Raw genomic sequence first — 18,314 nt, 5'->3', positions numbered from 1 at the left:
GATCAATTTTTAATTAAAAGAAATGGGCTAAATTAAGAGAGATATGACTAAGATTCCTATGAAATATGACTGATACGAACAAACAGCACTCGACTTGTCTAATAGAGAAAGATGTGAACAAAAAATTTCTAAGAACTCAAATAATTGAAGTGATTTCCTTCGCAAAATTAACAATAATCCAAATAGTTGTACCTAATCAAATGTCAATATGTAGCTAAATAGTTGCGCTCCGCCACCCAATTTCGAAGAGAAATATAGTCCATAATATATAGATATATCGATGTGTGGAAGATATTTAACTGAATGAATTATGATTAGTTATATGTTCTCGTGTTTTTTAGGTGATTAACGTGAATAATCAAACAATATGTTGATTGGTTTTTCCCAATATAATTTTTGATAGTGGACTATTATCCATCCAATTTTGTCATTCCTCGGTAATATATATTTGTTTATATTTAAATATTTTTTTATAAAAAAGTAGAGAACATAAATAAAATTAAATTAATATAAATAAGCATTTTATGTATCAAATAGAATGCCCACTGCATGCTTCGGTAATATTCCAATCAATACATAATCAATGGTAAGTGGGTAATATACCACTATCACATAGTGTTAGTCAATATTTTTTCAAAAATATTATTTTGATTGTAGTGTACTCAAGAATTCATACCGTTCGAAATCTCATTTAGACATCGATTAGCTTACTTGATAAAGATTTTTATTATTGTAATATTATAATTTGTATAAAAAATATCAAACTAATATTTTAAATAATAAAATGTATTAAATAAAATTAAATTTTCATATTTTTTATTTATTTATTTATAAATAAAATTTTGGATGATTTTTCTAAAAATATACATATATTGGATATTTTCCAATTGATACCCTTTCTTTTGCTTTTTCTCCAACAGTACCCAAAATTAAAAAAAAAATATAAAAAATACCCTTCAATTTTTTTTGGTCAAAATTTTCTGCCCATTTTTTAAAAATCAGCTTTAGATGACTTTAGTATTTTTATTAAAATTTTATAATATTTTTATTTGACTCATTTATAATATTTTCAAATAAGTTTTACAATATTTTTAATAGTTGTTAAAATAACTATAACAAGAAAAAAAAAAACTGTAATAAATAAAAAATTTAAGAGACAGCTTGAGTATTATTTAAATTAAAAATAAAAAGAAAATAAAGGATACAAATATGAGTATTTTATAGATAAATCGTCCTAAACACTTTTAACTTAAATATCATTCCATTCCACTGCGGTAGTCAATTAGCCAATAACCGGGCCACGGCCCGGTTCGTAAGAGCTTCCCTGCGTGTACTTTTTCTTCGTCTCCGCTGGCCTTTATTTTACCTCGATGTTTTATATCCATTTTTCTCGTCCTTTTTCCTAGAGGGAGCTCCCATCTCTCTCGCGTCCGTCGCATCCGAATCGCTGCCTGCCTACGCGAGAGGGGCGATCGATCTTTATCATTCGACGTCTTTCTGGTACGATCCCTCGTTTGGATCTCTCGATCACCCTTTCCGTATCCGTCGCTAGAGATCCGTTCGATGCTTTGCCATGACAAGGTGTCTAGGAAATCTTGATTAGGGAGCTGCCGGATCTAGAAACCTGCTCTTGTTAACGAACTGACCAGTAAACTGCCTTGTTGGCTTTGCGTTGATGCTTCGAAGTGCTCGTGGATACCTAAATGCTCAAATTGTTCGTTGCTGATGGACGATCTTGGTTTCGTGGCTTGATGAGAGAGATTTTTTATTGTGATTATCTGTACATATGATAAATTTCGAGTCAAGAGGGTCTGCTAGAGAAATGAATGCGTCATTTTTGTTTGGATAGGCGTGGAGATAACAAAAAAAAAAAAAAACGAAGTCAGTTTGTTCCAGTCAAAGTAGCTTAATTTTATTTTTTTTCTTTTATGCTTCTGAAGTTTTGATTAATAATGCTAAGGTCACGGTAATATAAGCTTTTAACAGCACAGAACGGCAGCTATGAGATTGGATCCTTGCAGATGCAATTATGAGATCAAATACACTCACAAGTATATCTAACGCAATCTGCATCCAAAGGCAGATTATTATCATGGATCCTCATACAGTAGGTCTAGTTCACCCAGATGGTATCCTACCATTGGGATATATTTTGTTTACAGTGGAATTGTTCTGGTTTATAGTTTACCAAGATGAATTGTTATACCATATATGCATTTTATTAGTTAAATGTAGGTTCGGCAATCTTGATTGCTAGGTATCATTTTCTAATGAATACTAAGCAGAGAGCTAGTCTTCAGACTTCAGGTGGGGCTGGGTAGTTTAAATTGGAAATTATTGGGTTGAGGTCTTGTTGTTTGAGGTGACATCAACAAATACTGCATGTTGCTAACGTGGATCATGTACATATTCCATGAGAAGAGCACAGGAAAAATTGTGTTATATCTATCAGCCATATGGTCCTCTCATAGTCCAAAATAAAAAATCATCGATTCCATGTGTAGAGCACAGACAAGTTAATGGTAGACTGGAGATATATTTGCATCTGGATAGAAAATCCTTTACACGCTTCTTATTGGATCAATCAACTACATGAAGTGTGGTCGCATCACTTCTGTGAATGACTTATCTTTCTCTTTCCCTTGCACATTGTTTGTAAAGGAAAAGAGAATGACAGATCTGAAGCAAGTCACTTTTCCAAACAAAAAAGAAAAATTATTCTAGTTTATTGTTTCGAATGATCACACAGCATTACCATATCTTTCTATGAATTTGTAACTAGGAGTGTGGATAGTGAAGTTGTTACAGAGGATAAGTAAAATTAGGCAACATGTTTAAGCTGAAGTTACAGCTGACAGTAGATGTTACAGTGGCTCTTTTTGCATGAGCTGAAGTTACAGCTGACAGTAGATGTTGCTGCATGACATGAAAATAAGGGTTTCAACAGATTACTTTGTTGTACACCTTAATAGGTCTTGATGGATCCCATAAATTTAAGGTATCCGTTAGATTGTTTGTTCTTTTCTGATCATGTTTTAAACTGGTTATATCTGATAATTTTGCAAATCACAGGGATTAATATGTGTTCATATCCTTGCATTAGCCCTTGACGTTCTTTATTAATTTAAGAGTCATAATTGTTAGCGAATGAATGCAGGAGAAGCATTCAGCGAACAATATTTTAGTTGGTTGTGCAAAGGCTTCTTTCAGGGGTCACCCTTAACTGCTCGATGTATGCCCACAGATGTAGTACACAGGCAATTTCGGCTAGTTTGTGCCAACGTATTAGTCTATCTCTCCAAGTTGTACATCCTTGTAATTATTTATTATTTTTGGTTTTGGAAGTTACAGGGAATTTAATATATTCTGATGGCTATGATTGATGAGCCACTGTACCCAATAGCTGTGCTGATAGATGAGTTAAAGAATGAAGATGTTCAGCTGCGGCTAAACTCCATCCGGAAACTTTCCACTATTGCACGAGCACTTGGCGAGGAGAGAACCAGAAAAGAATTAATTCCATTTCTTAGTGAAAACAATGATGATGATGATGAAGTTCTTCTTGCAATGGCAGAAGAGTTGGGCGTGTTTATTCCATATGTTGGTGGTGTCGAATATGCTCATGTTTTGCTTCCACCTTTGGAGATTTTGTGTAGTGTAGAGGAAACCTGTGTTAGGGACAAGGCTGTTGAGTCACTGTGTCGTATTGGAGCACAAATGAGAGAAAGCAGCTTGGTAGACTGGTTTGTTCCTATGGTAAAGGTAAGATATAAATGTAGCATCTAAGGAACTGTTTATTTCCTTACAATATTTGATCAGAACCTGTTAATTATATCTTCTTTGTATTCAACTATTTGTTCTGAGTGTTGTATCATAATCTTCTGTTGGCATATTCTTAGTATTCATGAAAAATATCATGCAGAGAAAGACATTTTCATAATATGCCTAGTAAAGATCTTCATTCTGTCTTCTTCTATTAGGATCCCATGGGATCATGAAAGTTGGAGAGAAACTTAATCCTAGTGCAATAGACATATTATAGTTGCATCTTTTCCCTTTGATACAGGTAGCAGAATGAGGAAATTCACAAGTTGAGTTCTTGCCAGAATTTACAAATCCATTAACAGCTACCTTAGATGCTAAATTTTGTTAAGAGCTACATTAAAATAATTTATTTTACAAGTGGACATCTATTCTAGTGTGCAACCATTATATCCCATTCTTCTGAATAATGTTTGCATGTGCTTAGAAACACAAACTTGATATGCATGCAGAAGAGACACACATAAATATGTGAAGCCTTTTGTGCCACCATGCAATAGTCAAGCTGTCTAAACATATCCACCAGATTTTCTGATCGCATGCTAATGACAGCTCCTGGTGCTATTGGCTTGTTTACTTTATCAATGTAGAAACCTATATTTCCTTATGCATATCGTTCCAGTATTTTTTTTTAGTTTCCTGTTTGGTTTCTGATACTGTGCCTTCTACTTGCAGAGACTAGCAGCTGGTGAGTGGTTTACTTCCAGGGTCTCCTCATGCGGTCTCTTTCATATTGCTTATCCAAGTGCACCAGATCAGTTGAAGGCTGAACTAAGGTCCATGTACAGCCAGTTCTGCAAAGATGACATGCCTATGGTGAGACGAGCTGCTGCATTAAATTTAGGAAAATTTGCTGCTACAATAGAACCAAACCAATTGAAGACAGACATCTTGTCACTGTTTGAGGATCTAACACGAGATGGTAATCTTTTTTTACCATTATATTCTATGTTAAAGGGGTGTACCCGGTGCACCAGCCTTCCGCCAATGTGAATTCTGGAGAGGGTCAATATACACAGTTTTACTTTTAAATATATAAAGAGATTGTTTCTATGACTCGAACCCTAGTATCCCAGCAAATGAGCAACCTTACCATTGTACCAACGTATTCTATGCTATTGTTATACTTCTTCCATGTGATCCGTTTCTTGTTTCCTTAGTTTCTATACTGAAGGATCCATTTTCGACTGTTTATTCGAACTTGGCTTGATTAGATTATGTGAATTGGCCACTTTGTTATTTATACTTCTCCAGAAGGACAGTTGCTTTGTCATTTGGGCAGTATAATTGAATATTGTCTTTCGTATGTAAATTCAGATTTTTGTATTTTTTTATACAGTATATTCTTTTCTAAGTTTGTCATATCCCTTTTTCTTTCATAACTATCATCCCACTTGATTTTTCTATTAATAAGCTACTCCCATGAATTTGAATGATTCAGATCAAGATTCTGTACGCCTGTTGGCTGTTGAGGGTTGTGCAGCACTTGGAAAATTGCTGGAATCCCATGACTGTGTCGCACATATTCTTCCAGTCATTGTCAATTTCTCTCAGGTATGCTTGGCACATGTCATTCTTGTAATAGAAACTTTTGATGTTTCATTTAATTTCTCATCAAAGTACACAGACACTTACAGAAGAAAACCTTTAACTTTTCTGTTTTCTAATATGAAAAATGCAATTTTATAATAGTCTTTTTTTTTCATTTGTAATGGATATCAGAATTTTGCTGACAGATATCCTACTGCTAATAGTTTTGATGCATTGGTTTGTGATCTGTCTGCTTAAATTTCTTGAACAGGATAAATCATGGCGTGTCCGCTATATGGTTGCAAATCAATTTTATGAGCTTTGTGAGGCTGTTGGCCCTGAAGCTACCAGGTTATACTTTTGTTATATTTGTATGAATTCTATGTTTCTTGATATGGAATTTGTTGTTGGCTCTCAAGGTTAGAATGATGTCAAAGTAACTAAAATCTGTGGTTTTCCCTATATTGCATTTCTCACTGACATTGAACTTTTTGGAGACATTCTGTTATCTCACTGGCTTTCCCTTCCCTTAATCAAGGACTGATTTGGTACCAGCATATGTTCGTCTTCTTCGTGATAATGAGGCTGAAGTGCGCATAGCAGCTGCTGGGAAGGTGACAAAGTTTTGCCATATTTCAAGCCCACAACTTGCAGTTCAGCATATTCTTCCTTGTGTAAAGGTGTGCTTTATGGATCTGCTGCCTGACTGAAAACTGCATTGAATTTCTTATCTTTCTTTCTTCTGTTGTTTCTTTTCTCACGTGAACTCTACTTTAAACAATGTGATGTATCCAGGACTTGTCATCAGATTCTTCACAGCATGTTCGCTCAGCTTTAGCTTCAGTGATCATGGGGATGGCACCTATCTTAGGAAAGGTATGACCATAATGCAAGCATGGATGGCATACAAACTATAAGGAGGATGATTGAATCTCATAACCTCTTGCAGATCTTAGTAGATCATGATGCTTTTGAGTTACTCTTGTACCAGTCACAAGCATGCAAAATTGTTTTGTAGAACTTGATTTTCCGTAGGTGTGAGTCTTGGTGTCATGATAAAGCTGCTTCCTTTGCAATTTAGGTGATTAAGTTTCAAATCACAAAAATAATCTATTTGCTTGCAAGGGTAATGCTATGTGCATTATCCCTTCCTAGATCCTGTGTTGGTTGCAGACTTCTGTACTAGGGCTAACTTTTTTAGCTTGATTTTCCATATGTTTTTCAATTATCCAGTTTTTGTTGTACCAGCTATAATTGGTCAACACAATAATTTGTAAAGTTTTCCTTCTTCGTTATGCTACATTTTTCTTTATGGCTTAATTAGTGATTTCTTGCTTTACTTTGTTCATTTGTATCACTTTTGCTGCTATGTTTGTCCCTGTTGCTACAGTGTATGAGGGGAATGCAAATGCATAGCATGATTATTATTACCATAAATAATCATAACCAATAGAAAAATGCTTGCTTCAGGAGTTATTGTGAATTCCTATGCTGGTAAATTAAAGTAGATTCCCATCTGTTATTATATTTGTTAAGATGTCCTGTATTATATTCATTATTATTTCTATGTTATTATATATATATATATATATAAAGTGTTTTAAATTTTGTACAATTCTTGTTAATGCTCTTCTGGTAGGTTTATGTCATTATTTGTTTTTTGATCATGGAGAGTTATAAACTAACAGTTATTTTTCATCTGTTGGTAGTGCACAATTGCACATGCTGTGGTGTAATATTAGGTATACTGTTTTTTTGGGGGTTAGTGTTAGTCATCTCAGTGTTGTTCATGGAGTAAAGGTAGACCTATTATTTGATATGTTTTCAGACCTTTCACTTTTATTGAAGTTAACAGCTAAAATATCCACAAAACAATCTTTTAGTAGCTTCTTTCTAGTTACTTTTTCTACATTATAGTTCAAGGCTTCAAGCATCTTATTATGCTCGAGTTATCCTATGTCCACATGAAATGAACTGCTTGCATCAAGATACTTGCAAGTCAGTATATTTGAAGGCATAAAATGATAAGGTTTTATTTGTAAGCTATAAGATGTGTTTAAATACTGGTATGCGTTATTAGAGTACTATGTCTGATATTTTATGTTCTGTAACATGTCAAATGGTACGGCTTTAGGTTCTTCCTCACCCTTATTATGGCTTATTGGCAAGCTTACCAGAGTTTCCTTTTTTTCCCGTAGGATGCAACTATAGAACAACTTCTTCCAATTTTTCTTTCCCTCCTGAAAGATGAGTTTCCAGATGTTCGACTCAATATAATTAGCAAACTTGATCAAGTAAATCAGGTATGGTTTTCTTTGTGATGTAAATGCAATTACATCCTCATCCTGCTGTTCTACTTATTATTCATGCAATTTCATATGCTTGGCATACCTACTCATGCCTAAACATATTTCTTTACTAAACGTGGTACACTAGTGCATTTTTCTGATATGTTGTTTGTTAATATCTACTGCAAGTCCCTTATTATGGTATTGGCATGAAAAACTCTACAGAGTCTTTGTTATCATCAACTTAATTTATCTTATTTGCAGTCTATTTTGTGCTTTTGTTTTAATGTTGATATGCAACAGAATAACTTCAAATGTGATTTTAGTTGTATTTTTCTTAGACCTGAGAAATCTATTTGGTATCTTGATGTATATTTAGTTGGTAAAGGTCTGCATACATGATTAAATGATTGTAATGAAATTGATTTTTCCTACTTCACTGACCTAACCAGATTTAATATGCACCAGAGTACCTTGTTATGGTGTGCACACACACACACACACCAGAGTACCTTGTTATGGTGCGCACACACACACACACACACACATACATATAATGCCTGTTCATGGATCATGGATGGAATAGTCAAGTGAATGTCAATTAAATTCAACATCTACCACCTACATATCTGTACTAGGTTACTTCAATTTTGGAATGAAATATTTTAGACCAAGTTGCTATGATATATATAATAACTAACCATTTACTATGATAAAAGAATCAGATATTACTGTTATGAGGAAAGTAAGTATGTTGATATCAGAATCCATATGTCAGTACTTCCAGCACGGTTTGTCACGGACTTAGTTGGAATTGCCTAAGTCGTGAGGCACCCTTGCGATCAAGACGCGAACCTAGCTTGAGTTGCCTAAGTCATGATGCACCCTTGCATCAACTTCTCGAACTTAGCTGGGATTGCTTAAGTCTCGAAGAGTCATTGGGACATATGCGTCCGCAAAGGGTCAGCCTAGCTGCAACCTCGTACAGGTCCCGAAGGACCTGTAAAACAGAAAGTTGATTAGATTGAAAACGAGCGACGGACAAGTCCCGACGTCTCGCAAAGAGGGAAGCTTTACAAGCAATTCAGCAAGCACCTTGCGTGCACAGGAGAAAAGAGAGGAAGGAGGAAAACAAGGACTTTAGAAGGTAGAACGAATAGTTGCAAGTCCACAAACAACTGCTCACTGGGTGTCGGGTGCGAAGGCAAGTTCCCGTCAAGAAAACGTGCGATCTTGTGAAGATTGTTCAACGCCTGACAATATACCGAAGCCCCATCTAGCCCTGTGCCACCCGGGGGGTTCCAAGGTACTGAGATGGTTGACATTTCGCGGGCTGCAGCGGGCTGTAGAAAACAGCTCGCGACACGCGAAAATAGAGCCATTTTGGGGCTTTTTGGCCCAGCGCGGTGAGCGGTCGCACTGTGCACTGCAACTTGTACGAACATGTATTTTTACAAACAAAAACACACAAAACCAAGGCAAAACAGGCTGCCATGTCTCTGTTCAAGCATGCAAAAGCGATGAACGATTCATTGAACGAAGTTGTTGTGAGTGTGCGACGACCGTTCGTGACAGGTCGACAAGACGCATGTTGATACCTTTCTGGCATGGTATGTCTTGAACCATACTGACACATGTACGATAATCCTTTGAAAAGAGTAAAGGTAGGTGTAAGAATATGAAAATTTTATTCAATTGTGGGAAGGTGTTTGTTCCTGTTGTCAGAAAAGGTATTTGGCATGAAATAAGGCATTGAATTTTCACTTATTTTGAGATGTTGGTATTATTTCTCCTTTAATGAATTTTTGTTGCTATATGTAACTAACAAATGTTTTAATTCTGAACTTCTACTGATGCTATGTAGCATGCATTTTGTATCATGAGTTGTGTCAACCAGATATAATCTGTATGTGGTGTCCTTGTAGTAACTAGTTGGTTTTCTGATTGTCCTAGAATTTGGGTTCAAACTGGTTGCAGGTTATTGGAATTGATTTGCTGTCACAGTCACTCTTACCTGCCATCGTAGAGCTTGCAGAGGATAGACATTGGCGAGTTCGACTTGCCATAATTGAATATATCCCTTTACTGGCAAGTCAACTAGGTGTTGGCTTTTTCGATGATAAACTTGGTTCCCTTTGCATGCAATGGTTGGAAGATAAGGTATTCAAGTTCTATTTTGATCACTTACGACAGTCAGTTATATTGCTTCTTGCAAACTCTTTCTACCTACGGTTATTGCATGGATATACTTGATCTTTAGGTCTTTAAATATGATATATCATTCTAACTTATTTCTAAGAAAGTGCTGGTTAGAAAGGTATCATTATCAATTGGTTAAAATAAACTTTTAAGCATACTGCAGGTCTTCTCCATCAGGGATGCAGCTGCGAATAACTTGAAACTTCTTGCAGAAGAGTTCGGTCCTGATTGGGCAATGCAGCACATAATTCCACAGGTTTGCTTCTGATTGTTAAGTCTTGATATACAAGGATTGCATGTGCCAGCCACCTGTGTCGGCTGGCATGGTATTTATGACACTTGGACAGTGAGCTGATAAAATGCTCATGGTGACTGGCACACCTCTTTCCAGTCCATGATCATGGACTGATATATTGCCTGAACATGCTGGAAACCTGAAAACCTATGCTGTATAAATATTGCTCCTCTTTGATGATCTTTGTATCCACAATCATTCCCCTCACTCATCCAAGTGTCATATATGCATCATTCCATTATTATGATTTTGCAAAAGGAAAAATTGGAATGTTGTCAACATATTTGTGAATTATTGAGTGGGATTCACTGGTTTCCACTGGCAAGTAATGCTCTACCCTGCAAAGGACAAATAATTTGCAAGCGTTCTTCTTTAACAAATGCAACATAGAATTTTGAATATATAAAAGACTAAATAGTGACTAGAGACAAATTTTCTTGCATTGTACTGCACTTGATTCGTACCACTTAGCAGAAATGAGCTTATTGTATAAAACACCACCAAAAAGGTTTTACAAATTGATTCATAGTTCCAGTCTCCTCCCATTTTTTTATAATCAATCTTTGCTTTTCCAAAACCTTATTCTCTTTTGAGCTGTGCTTGACTATGCATTTACCAGAATGTCACGGCACTAGTTTTTGATTCTGTGTCCTGAGACTTGATCTTTATCCAAGCTCAAATTTTATGAGCTTGCATGGGACAGGTCAGAGGTAATTTAGCTTTTTCATTGGTCAATTTTATAGGAACTTACATTTTGCTCTATCCATGGGAGTTCCTGTAACATGGGAGATGAGCAATTAAGATTATGTTTAAACCAACCTAAAGCAGACCTTTTGTTTTAATTTAGATTTTGAAATCTGCAACACATTTTTATTATTATGTCATAGCAAACTTCAAAGCTGTCTCTAATTCCAAAGTCATTAGTCTGATATTGAGAAATCAGAATCGCTGCATTCTAAAAGTTGTCATTCAGAAAATGTAACTCGAGAAGTGGAACGATGCTAGAGGAATAAGCATGAACATTTTTGTGAAGGAGGGATGTCACAGGGTCTGAAATAAAGGAAATCTGTGATCTGAAAAGTAAGCATGGTTATTTTCTTTGCAGGTGCTAGAGAAGATCAATAATCCACATTACTTGTATCGTATGACCATTCTACAAGCAATATCTCTGATAGCCCCTGTCATGGGTGCTGATATCACATGTCAAAAGCTTTTGCCTGTAGTGATTGCCTTCTCGAAGGACAGGTAAATTCAACTTTTTTTTTTCGGTCCATTTATCATGTACAGCCATCTAAATTTTTTTTGGAAAATTCTGATCAACAGGGTACCCAACATCAAATTCAATGTTGCAAAGGTTTTACAGTTGCTTATACCCATAGTTGACCAATCTGTGAGTAGTAGCTTCACACGGCTTTGTTATTCCATGCCAATCTTCGATCCTTCTGGTGCATTGCGATTTCACTTGACTCTGCTCAAAATCCTATTGCAGGTGGTGGAGAAAACAATTCGGCCGTGTCTGGTTGAGCTCGGTGAGGATCCAGATGTGGATGTAAGATATTTTGCAGGCCAAGCACTACAAGCTTGTGATCAAGTTATGATGTCCAGCTAGGAAGGCAGTCTATTAATCCAATCTGTGTCAGCTAATGCTTCCAGGGAGACCAAATCCTTTTCAGCCACCTCATACACCTCGCAATCCCATGCTTTTCTAGGTTATATATAGTTCAATTGTGAGCATAGGAATTTTAATATTATTTTCTTTGCGGTTGTCTAAGCTGTATTTCTTATAGATGGAGATTTATTTGTTGCCTTTTTGTGTATCTTTCTAAAATGTTTCTAATTTCCTGTTGAAAACTAATAATCCAACGGGGCCATATTTGAAGATTTTGATGTCATCTCATCCTTCATATCATACATTCAAGATTACCTAAGATGGTATGATCATCCAAATATGCTTCTATATTTGTGGCCCAGCGAGGCTTCATACGCCTTAGTTCAGCTTGTGCGACTATCTACAAATGCTCTACTTGTTCGAACTGTATGTCGTGTGATACTTGACAGGAAATATTCTATGATAAATGACAGGAAATTGTAATGAACTCAAGAAAATTAAACTTGGGGTCTTGTTTGCAGCAAATATGTGATCTAAAGAAATATTAATATAAAACTGGGCCCCATTGGAGGTGGAAGTGCTGACGTAAGAAGCGCGACGAAAACAGCCTTCCTTATGAACTCTGCTTTCAGCTACCGCTCCAGTAGTGGACAACGAGGACTATATGAATCGTATAAATATGTTCTTAATTTGCTCACGTCGCCCGCCGTCGGGGGTTTCTCTTCAGAGGACGACGGCGTCGGTTCACGATTTGGTAATTAAAGTCGCATGTAGAACCTACCCGGAGCATTGAATCCATGCTTCGTCTTGCGTGTCTGCCATCGAGTAGGAGGCACGTCGTCGACGTCGATGCCGGTCTTCGGAAGCAGCATGGGGATTTTGTTTGGCTGGACGCAAGCGTCTGATTGATCCTCGATGGCCTCTGAGGGCATTTAGTTTGTCCTGTGGATTACTCCAACTCTTAAGGGCATTTAGTTTGTCCTGTGTAGCTTCTTCATCCACACCACCGTGGTTATAACTCATGGCCTCCCTCCTCCGCAACGCCACTCTCTCTCTCTCTCTCAGAGTTCCCATCCCACCGCTGGAATTATAGTAGCATTTCACAATGCAGCGAGCTCTTCCTCTCGTCGCCGCTTCACTGCTGATGTTGGCCGCAGCCACAGCGCCGGTGGCGCAAGGTCACAACATAACCAAGATCCTGGCGGAGCACCTTGAGTTCTCCACGTTCAACCACTACCTCACAGTCACCCACCTGGCCGCTGAGATCAACCGCCGGCTCACCATCACCGTGCTGGTCGTCGGGAACTCCGGCATGGCCGACTTACTCGCCAGGCACCTCTCCCTCCTCACCCTCCGCAACGTCCTCTCCCTCCATATCCTCACCGACTACTACGGCGCCAAGAAGCTCCATCAGCTCACCGGCGGTTCCACCCTGGCCTCCTCCGTCTTTCAGTCCTCCGGCCACGCCCCCGGCACCACCGGCTACATCAACATCACCGACCACCGCGCCGGAAAGGTCACCCTCAGTGCTGAGGACGACGGCGGCGCCCCGCCTGTTGACTTCGTCAAGTCCGTGAAGGAGATGCCCTACAACATTTCCGTGCTGCAGGTGAGCACCATCCTTTGCTCTCCCGAGGCAGAGGCCCCCGTGGCGGCGCCCGCCCCCGTTAACCTCACCGAGCTCATGAGTAAGAAGGGCTGCAAGGCCTTCGACGACCTGCTCCTCGCTCGCCCGGACATCCTCCAGACCTTCCAGGACAACCTCGACAGCGGGCTCACCGTCTTCTGCCCCGTTGACGACGCCGTCAAGGCCTTCGCCCCCATGTACAAGAACCTCACCGCTGACGGCAAGGCTTCCCTCCTCCTCTACCACGGCGTGCCCGTGTACTACTCCCCCCAGCTCCTCAAGTCCAACAACGGCGTCGTCAACACCCTCGCCACCGACGGCTCCAACAAGAACTTCAACTACACCGTGCAGAACGACGGCACGGACGTCACGCTCGAGACCCGCGTCGTCACCGCCACCATCACCTCCACCCTCATCGACCAGGACCCTGACGCCGTCTACGCCGTCGACAAGGTCCTCGAGCCCCGTGAACTGTTCAAGGTCGCAGAGGTCGTCGACGCCCCTGCCCCAGCCCCCGCCGGCTCCAACAAGTCCAAGCACGCGTCGCCGCCAGCCCCAGCCGGCCCCGACGAGGCGCCCGCTGACCATGCTACGTCCGCAAACTCAGCCTTCAGGACCACCGCTGTCGGCCGGTGGCTCGAGCCCACCGCCGCTGCTCTCGCGGCGTCCTTCCTAGTCGTCGTCTAATTAGCTACCCCGTTTCTCTCCCTTTTTTTCCCCCTATTTTCTAATTTCCATTATTAATTTTTTCTTCTTTTTTCTCTTCTGATGTTTTAGTTTAATGCTTTGGGATGGATGAATAATTAAGGAGGAGAGATTATATATATATATATATATATATATATATATATATATAATACGGAGTCTCTCTCTTCCCTCGATGGGTTTGTGGCGTCCGCATATGCAAAGCCAGACATCTATTTTCGCGGGGACTTATACCGAAGTCAACTTGCAAGGATGGAGGAGTGCTTTTGTACCCACTGTGTCAAGCATTTGATCGAACACCCTGAGGACTAGATAAAAGAAGCAACAGTGTCGGTTCACATATTGTGTGCGTCTGTGTATATAAAGAGGGAGACGGCAAGACAACCGTTTTGCTGCTGCTGCTGCTGCTGCTCGCCCCGCCCCGCCCCGCCCCGCCCCTATTACTTTGACGATCTCTGTCACTGGCGACTCGGAGTCGCATCTGCAAAACGAGTCATTGGTCTTGTGGTTACCATGACCTTATTGCATGAAACCATCCGCCTAGTGATGTCGTGGAGATCGGCTGGCGACCGGAGCTGATCCACGTCTAGAGTTTGAGCACTACGTGCTCGATGAAATGCCCCGGTGCGGGTACATTACACGTCTCCCCTTCCATCTCAATTAAAATCTCCTTGAAATCTCCTGGCGAGACAATGTGGATTGGAGCGAGCAGGAGACCGTTCGCCTAGTGCGTCTTCGAAAGTGGAGAACCAGTGGAGCTGTTCCACATCTAGAATTTGAGCACCAGGTGCTCGATGAAATGCACCGGTTGCCGGCGCATTACACGACTCCCCTTCCATCTCAATTAACATCTCCGCGAAATCTCCTGCAATGTGGATCGGAGCGGGCAGGAGAGGTGCAGCCTGTTTGCTCCGCAGAATCAATGTTTCTCCGAGCCAGCCTGCCATGCTCCATGGTATCCTACAGCTGATTCCTCTTCCCTTTTGCTTTTGGTACTTGTTGGTTTTGTGTCGTTATGTTGATTCGATAATTCTGATGCAAGTGCTGAACTGATTCAATTTGATTTGATTCTGGCTACAATTTTGTTGATTGGCTAAAATCTCACAATTATTCAATTATTGTGAATAATTCAATCATTCAATTGAATTATTCACAATAATTCAATTTGATTCAATAATTAAGGAGGATGAATAATTAAGGAATTGATTCTGATGCAATTATTCAATTTGATTCAATAATTCTGGCTACAATTTTGTTGATTGGCTAAAATCTCACAATGCTTATTCGTTACCTGTGCAACAGGAATGTCTACTGCAACAAGGAGAAATTGCGCGGCAAATTTCATGCTTGAAGAACTTGAAGATGTTGGTGAGAGTATGAGCCAAGCAAAGAGCTCGGTGATGTCTCTTGCAAAGAGCTTAGCTTGCCTCCCTGACGAATTCCTTGCCTCCAAAGAGAAGAGGCCATTGACTCGGATGGAGCACAAGCGCCATATCGAACTTGGCATTAAGAAGAGGGTGAAAGCACAGTACTCCAATGGAAAATATCACGGGCTAATGAGTAAAGTCGTTGCTAATGCTGACACCCTCCATGACTCCTATGATATGATTAGACTCAACTCTAATATCATGTTGACATCGAAGAAGGATGATATTTGTTTCAGCTCTTTAGCAGAACAGCTAGCAAGTGGGGAGTTTGAAGTGCAATCAAACGCTTTGTCGATCGCAGCAAAGACTAAGTGTAAAGATTGCTTGGTCCTTCCTAAGCTGAAGCTGAGAATTGTGCAAGAGGCAATAAGATTGGTGCTAGAGGTGGTTTACAGACCACATTTCTCCAAAATATCCCATGGTTGTCGCAGTGGAAGAGGGCAGATATCAGCTTTGAATTACGTCGGCAAAGAAATCGGTGTACGTGATTGGTGGTTTAGATTGTTCATCAATAAGGAGGCTGATCAGAGAGTTCTCTCTAAGCTTATGTCTGAAATGAACGACAAGATCGAGGATTCCGAGCTATTGAGTTTCATCCAGAGCATGTTCGATGCTAGAGTGCTGAATCTCGTTTTCGGAAGCTTCCCCAAGGGCCATGGTCTTCCTCAGGAGGGAGTTCTCTCACCTATTCTGATGAACATATATCTGGACAACTTCGATCATGAAGTGTTTGGGATATGCATGAGATACGAGGGGCTTGGTACAGAAACTGGTGACAGGAAAGATGCCCAAAGCTCAAAACTGCGCAGTTGGATACGAAAACAAATTAAAGAGAGCGACGATAAAAGTGTTGACCGAGTGAATGATGGTGCAGGGACAAGAATTTCTGCTTGCAGATACATGGATGAAATCTTTGTTGCAGTTTCAGGTTCGAAAGATACTGCAATGAAAATAAAGGCTGAGATTGTGAGTTATCTAAAGAACACACTTAATTTAGATGTAGAAGATCGGATGGATCTTTCAGCAATTAGAGAGAATTCTCGCGGGATTCAGTTTGTTGGGACAGTGGTCAGGCTGACCACTCCAGCAAGTGCTGAACTGAGGGCAGTTCACAAATTGAAGGACAAGGTCAGGCTTTTTGCTTCTCAGAAGCAGGAAATCTGGGACGCTATGACACTTCGAATCGGTAAGAAGTGGCTGGCATATGGTTTGAGGAGGATCAAAGAATCGGAGATCGAGCAGCTTGGTCTTAGCACTCCATTGCTGGATCACATCTCCCAATTTCGTAAGGATGGCATGAAAACAGATCATTGGTTCAAGTCCTTGCTCAAGATCTGGATGCAGGATGTGAATGCAAATATTGAATCTAGCGAGGAGGTACTTCTTTCCAAGTACATTGCAGAACCGGCATTGCCACAAGATCTGCGCGATGCATTTTACGATTTCCAGAAGCAAGCCAACGAATATGTTTCATCAGAGACGGCTGCCATTGTTGAGCTGTTGCACCGTCCTTGCTCACACCCTAAACCTTCCACTCAGGGAGCAGTCACCAGATTGGAAGCTCCCATGAACTCCATAAAGAGAAGTCTTCATCGATACGGTCTGATCAACCTCGAAGGCTTCCCAAGGCATGTATGCATGCTCATGTTACAAGATGATGAACTAATCATAAGCTGGTTCGCAGGTCTAGTTCGGCGGTGGCTGAAATGGTATTCCAAGCTCGATAATTTCGGAGATATTAAGCTCTTGATGGTGGAATGTGTCAGAAAATCTTGCATTCGGACTCTGGCAGCAAAGCACCGGATGCATGAAGTTTTGGTCGAGAAGAAGTTCGAGTTGGAGCAGCATGGGATCCCGTTGACAGAAGACATGGATACCGATAACACAGTGATGGAATCTGACGACGATGAATCTTTGATGTTTGGGATCTCTGGTAGCGGATTGTGTCTTCTATCATTGTCCAGAGTGAAAGTCCCAGCTCGGGTGTTCAATTGCTTTGTTATGGGATGCACCATGGCATCTCCGAGTATGTACACCCTTCATGTCAAGGAGAGGCAAAGGTTTCCGGGATGGAGGACTGGATTCGCAACATCAATTCATCCTAGTTTGCATGGAAGACGTATTGGCTTGTGCAGTCAGCACGTCAAAGATTTGTATTTAGGAAATATATCACTTCAAAATGTTGAGTTTGGTGCTCTGAGTAGGTAGAAGCCCTCTGGATTTCGGATTTTCGGAATTCTTAGGGTTGTTTGCTCAAAGATGTTCGAGTTGATCAGCAAAGTACAACACCAACCAGTAGCACGACACAGGATGGGACCCATCAGGTTAGACCAGTTCGGATTGTTATTGTTATCCTCATCAGCATGTTAATCTTTCCATCTCTACTATTGACAAAGAAGCTCTACCCATAGCAAGAAATCCTTAGCCAAGGCTCATCCTTTGGCATCAAGCCTCTAAACCCCTTTGTCATCATCAAATTTATATATGAGTCATCTCAACAATCTCAACGAGGATGACAAATCCAGTGACAGTATATTTACGGACTCAAAATTACAAGGACCTGTCCATGCAACAGTATACTCGATTGCAGGAACACCAGCATCTATGGAAATGCAGGATATACTCTATCGCAGGACAAAATAAATATCCCTGTTCTGGAAAGAAGGAAGACTAAAGGGGCAAGAATGTGAAATTTCCATCTAAGTGGGTAGAACAGATGGAAGGGAAAATGGGGTCACTGACCACTGGGACATTAGATAAAATTGACTGCTCACTGCATGAGAGATTTCAATCTGTGGATTAGATCATTTGA

At 40.0% G+C, this 18,314-nt stretch overlaps 3 protein-coding genes across 9 annotated transcripts; all 3 read left to right on the top strand.

Annotated features, from left to right (window-relative positions):
• Positions 1 to 1,300: 1,300 nt before the first annotated feature.
• Positions 1,301 to 12,013, top strand: LOC135582713 (serine/threonine-protein phosphatase 2A 65 kDa regulatory subunit A beta isoform-like). Of its 7 annotated transcripts, none has more exons than XM_018825488.2 (14): positions 1,301 to 1,500; positions 3,158 to 3,232; positions 3,352 to 3,762; positions 4,498 to 4,744; positions 5,264 to 5,376; positions 5,624 to 5,703; positions 5,891 to 6,032; positions 6,148 to 6,228; positions 7,551 to 7,655; positions 9,618 to 9,800; positions 10,003 to 10,095; positions 11,240 to 11,379; positions 11,458 to 11,524; positions 11,624 to 12,013. In XM_018825488.2, the coding sequence occupies exons 3-14, from the start codon at positions 3,370 to 3,372 to the stop codon at positions 11,741 to 11,743; spliced, it is 1,764 nt and encodes a 587-aa protein (XP_018681033.2). In that variant the 5' UTR covers positions 1,301 to 1,500; positions 3,158 to 3,232; positions 3,352 to 3,369; the 3' UTR covers positions 11,744 to 12,013. The 7 variants fall into 7 exon arrangements, with proteins under 7 accessions (XP_018681033.2, XP_065005222.1, XP_065005224.1 ...); XM_065149150.1 differs by having other exon boundaries at positions 3,346 to 3,762; XM_065149152.1 differs by having other exon boundaries at positions 3,158 to 3,246; positions 3,346 to 3,762.
• A 188-nt stretch (positions 12,014 to 12,201) lies between these two features.
• On the top strand, positions 12,202 to 14,176 carry LOC108952591 (fasciclin-like arabinogalactan protein 2). The gene has a single exon (XM_018824913.2). The coding sequence runs from the start codon at positions 12,849 to 12,851 to the stop codon at positions 14,055 to 14,057; it is 1,209 nt and encodes a 402-aa protein (XP_018680458.2). The 5' UTR covers positions 12,202 to 12,848; the 3' UTR covers positions 14,058 to 14,176.
• A 93-nt stretch (positions 14,177 to 14,269) lies between these two features.
• On the top strand, positions 14,270 to 17,806 carry LOC135636569 (nuclear intron maturase 4, mitochondrial-like). The gene is made up of 2 exons (XM_065148339.1): positions 14,270 to 15,030; positions 15,378 to 17,806. The coding sequence occupies exons 1-2, from the start codon at positions 14,946 to 14,948 to the stop codon at positions 17,708 to 17,710; spliced, it is 2,418 nt and encodes an 805-aa protein (XP_065004411.1). The 5' UTR covers positions 14,270 to 14,945; the 3' UTR covers positions 17,711 to 17,806.
• Positions 17,807 to 18,314: the final 508 nt, after the last annotated feature.

This window comes from Musa acuminata, chromosome BXJ3-4 (genome assembly GCF_036884655.1).
Source record: "Musa acuminata AAA Group cultivar baxijiao chromosome BXJ3-4, Cavendish_Baxijiao_AAA, whole genome shotgun sequence".
NCBI classification, from domain to species: Eukaryota; Viridiplantae; Streptophyta; class Magnoliopsida; order Zingiberales; family Musaceae; genus Musa; species Musa acuminata.
The sequence above is the reverse complement of the archived record's forward strand: the minus strand, read 5'-3'. Positions and strand labels throughout refer to the sequence as shown.

Coding starts and splice junctions, on each gene's coding strand:
- LOC108952591 (XM_018824913.2), top strand. CDS start 12,849: ATGCAGCGAGCTCTTCCTCTCGTCGCCGCTTCACTGCTGATGTTGGCC.
- LOC135636569 (XM_065148339.1), top strand. CDS start 14,946: ATGTGGATCGGAGCGGGCAGGAGAGGTGCAGCCTGTTTGCTCCGCAGA. Junction 15,031..15,377: donor CCAGCCTGCCATGCTCCATG/GTATCCTACAGC, acceptor CCTGTGCAACAG/GAATGTCTACTGCAACAAGG.
- LOC135582713 (XM_065149155.1), top strand. CDS start 3,370: ATGGCTATGATTGATGAGCCACTGTACCCAATAGCTGTGCTGATAGAT. Junction 5,704..5,890: donor GTTGGCCCTGAAGCTACCAG/GTTATACTTTTG, acceptor CCCTTAATCAAG/GACTGATTTGGTACCAGCAT. Junction 11,380..11,457: donor ATTGCCTTCTCGAAGGACAG/GTAAATTCAACT, acceptor TCTGATCAACAG/GGTACCCAACATCAAATTCA.